Source organism: Panicum virgatum, chromosome 6K (genome assembly GCF_016808335.1).
Source record: "Panicum virgatum strain AP13 chromosome 6K, P.virgatum_v5, whole genome shotgun sequence".
NCBI lineage: Eukaryota > Viridiplantae > Streptophyta > Magnoliopsida > Poales > Poaceae > Panicum > Panicum virgatum.
Window position 1 is genome coordinate 19,094,279 of NC_053141.1, and position 5,448 is coordinate 19,099,726.

The 5,448-nt window shown below is 50.9% G+C and overlaps 1 protein-coding gene across 2 annotated transcripts; it reads left to right on the top strand.

Moving 5' to 3' along the window:
• Positions 1-2,196: 2,196 nt before the first annotated feature.
• LOC120711989 lies at positions 2,197-5,242 on the top strand. 2 transcript variants are annotated; one of them, XM_039997673.1, is made up of 4 exons: positions 2,197-3,431; positions 3,975-4,045; positions 4,258-4,498; positions 4,577-5,242. In XM_039997673.1, exons 1-4 carry the CDS (start codon positions 3,249-3,251, stop codon positions 4,778-4,780), a joined length of 699 nt encoding a protein of 232 aa, XP_039853607.1. In that variant the 5' UTR covers positions 2,197-3,248; the 3' UTR covers positions 4,781-5,242. The 2 variants fall into 2 exon arrangements, with proteins under 2 accessions (XP_039853607.1, XP_039853608.1); XM_039997674.1 differs by having other exon boundaries at positions 4,258-4,468.
• Positions 5,243-5,448: the final 206 nt, after the last annotated feature.

Consider the following 5,448-nt stretch of genomic DNA (forward strand, 5'->3'; position numbering starts at 1 on the left):
TAGAATGTGTGGGATACAAATCACTTAACATTTTTTGCATTTCTCGGAAGTTTATACCGGTGGTAAGTTGCAGAAGTTTTTGATTTTCTGTGCTATAATGCATTTCTGGGAAGTTTAATGCATGCGAAGCTGTTGAAACTACTTTGGGTTTCAAGTTCATGACTTCGATACCCCCCTTCTCCCCACTGAGACCATGGCCAGAGTCTAAATACATGACTTGGTAATTAAGTTGGCGGTGTTCATAAACATCGTTTGCAATCCGTAAGTGAAAGGCGCACTAGCGCTCTAATGAAGTGAAGCAAAGATAGCCATCGGATGGCGGATGAACGGGCGTAGTGAAGTTGCTGAAATGTTCCCCACGTCACCAACTTGTCCTCCACTCCTCCCGCCGCTAGTTATCTAACGAAACTGAATATGGACACCTTGCCTCAAGGATGAAATGAAGGGAAAACCTTACAATGAAGGGAAAACCTTACAATGAATGAAGCATCCTTCCATATGGCTTCAAATTCTGGTAATAACATAATGAATCAACCATTGCACAATAGGCTCATTATTCCTGGGTATCATTCTTCCTTGCAAAATTGCTGCTGGAGCTACTTTAATTGTTCCTTTGTCATCTATTAGAGGTAACTAGCAGGTACCCCCGTGCTTCGCACGGGGCACCAAGCTGGAAATATAGCGCATTATATGATTATAGATGGAAGCAATGAAAGAATACATAAAAAATAACTGGATTCTATAGTGGCTGCATCTTTTCGGAATAGATACATTAAAAAGATATAAGGCTACATATATACATATGCCAGTAGAAGGACCGTGTAATGTCCAGAGTCAGTTTGGAGAAAGTAGTTCCATGACATTGTTATGTTATGGAGTAACGGAAAAAAAAATGAAGTGCAGAAAGATGTAGAAACCACATGCTTAGTTTTGTCTATGTGACTGTTGAAGCCAGAATACAACCCATACGTGTGGTTGTACTCCTGCACGTAATCTCTGTATATGGAAAAGAAAATAATCAATGGGTTGTATGTTTCAAGAACAAAAGTTAATTTATTTAAAGGACAGCAACAAAAGTTATTTGGAATTAGAAGCCTTATAGTAAGAGGTTGAACATTCTGTATTTAAAGAACAATGAAATTATACGGACACCTTATTGAAATGTAGGAATGGTCACACTACCTATAGTATTTTAGACTGCACGGGCAAAATAAAGAGCTTGCAGAAAATACCTCAAGCATTGGGACAGTGTTCAATATGGAAACAGTTTTAAGAGTGTGTGTGTGGGAGAGGGGGGGGGGGTCAGAGGCATTATAAATTTATATACTGCTGCTCCAGGCCTGCTGATATAATTAAATCATCCTCAGATTTGTAGGAGTACAAATGTGTAGAAGGTAAGCTGGGAGAAGGAGCAGCGGCATCGAGAGCTCAAACGTCTGGCAGCCCCGCTCCTTTCGCTCCGCTGCACTAGCCAGGATTGAGGCCACTCCCATGCTCATAGTCCTCCACGCTGCAGCAGCAGGTCCGGATCGATAGCGCTGCCCCTGCTCCTCCATGTCGCCCCAACAAGCCGGGCGCCTTCGTGCTGCCATCATGGAGTGGGCCGGTAGCTCCTCGTGCCGCTGCACGGGCCGTTATGCGGGAGTTGGAGCTCAGGCTCCTCCTCGTCGCCGCCGCCGCCCTAATCTCTAGCACGGTGGGGAGCTCACAAGTAATAAGAGAGGGAAAAAAGTAGACACCGACTAATGGGTCCATTTATGAGAATAAAATTAGAAGTTTGACTGTTGCTAGAGTTGATGGTAGAAATTAAAGAGTTTATACACACTTAGGGACGCTATTGCTCGTCGCCATGCCCTCCGTTTACTCCGTCCATCCGGGCACCTCGCCATCCTCACAGAATTGCAGGCCAGTCCCCGTCTTGCCCGCCGAGACGGTACAGGTAGGGGCAGCAAGGTAATCTCCCTCGCCCGCTGCGAGCGAACATGGTGAGAGTACAATTGGGAGGGGAGTTGCGGCCTTGCGGGCATGATGAAGCTTGCGGGCACGATGGAGCAGCCACCTACCGTCCGTGTCCCCCTCCTCCCCTCCCCACAGCGGCACCGCACTGCACACCACATCATCCATTCCTGCGCTCCCATCGATGCGTACAGCCGAGTCCCCACCCCGCCGCGTCGGCGTCCATCCGTTCGCCACTCTCTCTCGTCCGCTGGGAGCTCTCTCTCTCTCCATCCGAGGATGGAGGAGGGACGACGCACACGCGGCCATCCGTGGAGGCGAGACGGGAGGAGAGAGGAGAGGCGGGAGGAGAGAGAACGGCGCCATGACATTTCTAGAGAGAGAAACAGCGGCGAGAGCGACTCGGCGGAAGGAAAAAAACAGGTGGGCGCACAGGCGTGCACCGGTGCACGGTGTGGTGCGTGCCCCCGGTGCACGGCCGCCTGCTACGCCGACGCCACCACCTGCCTGCTTCCCCCTTCCCCACGTCTCTAGAAGACAGGGAGAGAGAGGGGGTGGGGTGGGGGGTTAGAGCGCACGCGGATCCAAGCATGCCCGCCCAGACCTCCCCATCTCTCCTCCGGGGGGATGCGTGGAAGCAAGCCGAATCAGGGCACCCTGGAGCGCGAGGGCGAGACGAGACGGCGCCCCCACTCCTCCCGTCCACACACCATTACCACCGCCTGCCCACCCACCCCGTCACCACCTCCACCGCTGCTGATAGGATGACGATGGGTGGAGAGAGAAACCAGACGAGGGGGAGTTGAAACTCCATCCAGCCAGACGGTCGGTGGCGTTTCTTGCCTGCCGGGCATATGCGTGCTTCGGCTCCCCAGACTCGCCATCGGCCGGCCGGCCTCTCCTGTTGCCACCAATCCATGGGCCTTTTTGGGTTTTCGACCTCGCCTCGCCTCGCCTCAACCCCCCATGGGTCAGGTCAGAGGAGAGCTCCGCTCTCCCCCGTCACACGCCGCCAGCGGCAGGAGAGAGAGAGAAAGCAAGCAGCCGTGCTGCAGCCGGGCAAGAAACTTCCCCCACCTCCCTCCTCGCCTTTATTTCTACTCGATATTGTCGTCTCCTTCCTCGGTCCTATCTCCTCCCCGCCCCCTGCTCCGCCTTTTCTTCTCCGGTTCCTCCTCCCCCTCGCCTCGCCTCCCCCGCCCTCCGTTTCTTGCGGTGTGTGTGTGTGTGTGGGGGGGGGGGGGGTTGAGGAGGTGAGCAGCTGAGGTCCGGCGAGGCTAGGTTAGGCGGCCATGGCGGCCGGCAAGAAGGCCAGGGTCGTCTTGGCCCAGCCGGCGGCGGGGTCGCCGCCGCCGCGCCCGCCTCCGCTCTTCTCTCGCGCGCCAGGCCCCGTCCGCGGCGCCGGGGAGGAGGCGGCGTACTGGGCCAGGCTTAGGTACCAGGCCCTCCTCCATGACTACCAGGAGCTCGTCAAGGTGATTCTCTTCTCTTCTTCAACCTCCTGTCGATGCCGATCTGATCTCGCCTGATCTGGGTTTTGGAGGGTTTTGCGTCCGCTGATCGTTCTGGGGCTGCGCTTGATCTGTGGTTTTTTGGAGATTTGTTGGGCGCTCCTTCATCCCCTGGCTCTTCCCGTTAGTTCTGCGCTGCGCTATATGCGTTGTTTTTTCCCTTGCGGTTTTATGAATCCTGTGTGTGGCCTTGTTTTTCTCCGGCGGTTTTTGTAAGAATTTCTTATGGATCTGCTGTGCTTGCTAGGTTCAACCTGTTCGTTACTGCGTTTGAGATTGATTTGGGCTTACGGCTGTAATTTTGAAAGAGGAACACGCAAAATAGAGTGGAATTAGCTTTTTGCAGGTTTAATGCATCACTGTGATTTGCAATTCGTTTTGTTGGACGCAAGATCCTTTCATGACATAGAGTGTGAAAGCTTTTCAGAAACGAGGCACTATTTTGTTGGTTTATTATCTCAAGTTCGCTGGTATCTGATGATGATTGGTTCACATTAATTTGCTCAGGAAGCTCAAGCAAAGAGGACGAGGCTGCAAATGGAGAGGCTTAACAAGCAGAGGCTATTGGCTGAAGTCAAGTAATCCTCCGATCATACCAGTTTTACTCTAGTGTGTTATGTTATATCTGTGTGTGTGTTATGTGATCTCTCTCTCTATCTCTCTCTGTGTGTGTGTGTGTGTGTGTGTGTGGTGTGGTACTTTTCTTTCTGGGTGTGTGTTATGCGATACTATCTCTCTCTGTGTGTGTGGCATTACTTCTAATTTGTAGTGTAAACCCATGCTGTTGCAGATTCTTGAGGAAGAGATACAAATCCATGTCTGAAAACCCATCTCAGACAATTGTTTGTAGAGTGAGGAATCCAGCAATGCGGCCTGCATGTTGCACTGCTGCTGCTGCTTGGGCCAATGACGCTCATCACCAGTCGGTTCAAGCCATTGGGAGTTCAAGCAGAAGCCAGCTGGTGCAATGGAGACAAGATGATTCTCCAAGACCATCTCCGGTGATTGACCTCAACGAGGCCTGTGAGCCGGTAATATTTGTGATCAACCATTTCACCTCTGGCAATATCCGTGAATTTTGTTATCTGGACGTGTTTGTCTCATTTCAGGGTTATGAGATGGAAATGGGTGATCATCATGGTTACGGGGAGCCTCTTGGCATCGACAAGGTGAGGAGGTACCCGATGGAAGGTGTCACTGCTGCTGGCCCTAGCGAGGTACGAATTCCTGCATTTTGGGATGCCCGGAGCCCGGCGGGGCGAGCTGGGAAGAGGAAGATCTCATGGCAGGATCAGTTGGCCCTGAGAGTATAGGCAATGACAGTATTTAGCTGAAGTGCCATAGTAGTAGGATCTGTATGTGTCATCGCTAGCCGGTCACCAGATGTAAAAGGATCTGCAGGATAATCTGGATGGTTGTTTACTCCTGTCTCATGATGAAAACATGGGCTGCCTTGTGATAGCAAGGTAGGCGTGATGGCTGTCACCAAAAATGTTTAGGCAAATCCTCGTGTGGAGGGCAAATAGTTCAATGAGAGATGTACCTTCTGAGGCAGCAGTTTCTCCTGTTATTGTAGAATGTAGAGTTGAAGGAATGCATGAGGCCACTCTCCTGAGGTTGAACAAAAAAAGGGGGGCGTTGGGATGGGGGTCCGGCATGGGATGGGATGATTGATTGCATCTTGGTTACCGCCAGTTGCACCTGTTGTTTCTGTGCTTATTGTACATATGATGTAGCAATGCTGTCTATATGCATGAGTTGAAATTGTTTTGGTAGTGTGATGTCAACTGCATGCATATGCATAATCTATCCCCAGAATGTCTCTTGATGTGCAGGACTTGTGGTTCTATGAGAGATGTGCTTCTGAGGCAGGTATTCATTTGGAGCTGAAAATATGTGTGTTTGGTCTCCTGACATAGTAAAAATAAAGTTCAACAAGAAAGAAGGGGGGAATACAAATTTTGCAATATTCATTAGTGGT

What these genes read in the sequence shown, in the direction of transcription:
- LOC120711989 (XM_039997673.1), top strand. Translation starts at nt 3,249, where the DNA reads ATGGCGGCCGGCAAGAAGGCCAGGGTCGTCTTGGCCCAGCCGGCGGCG. An exon ending in AGGCTATTGGCTGAAGTCAA is followed by an intron (nt 4,046 to 4,257) that starts GTAATCCTCCGA and finishes ATGCTGTTGCAG; the next exon opens with ATTCTTGAGGAAGAGATACA. An exon ending in TCAACGAGGCCTGTGAGCCG is followed by an intron (nt 4,499 to 4,576) that starts GTAATATTTGTG and finishes GTCTCATTTCAG; the next exon opens with GGTTATGAGATGGAAATGGG.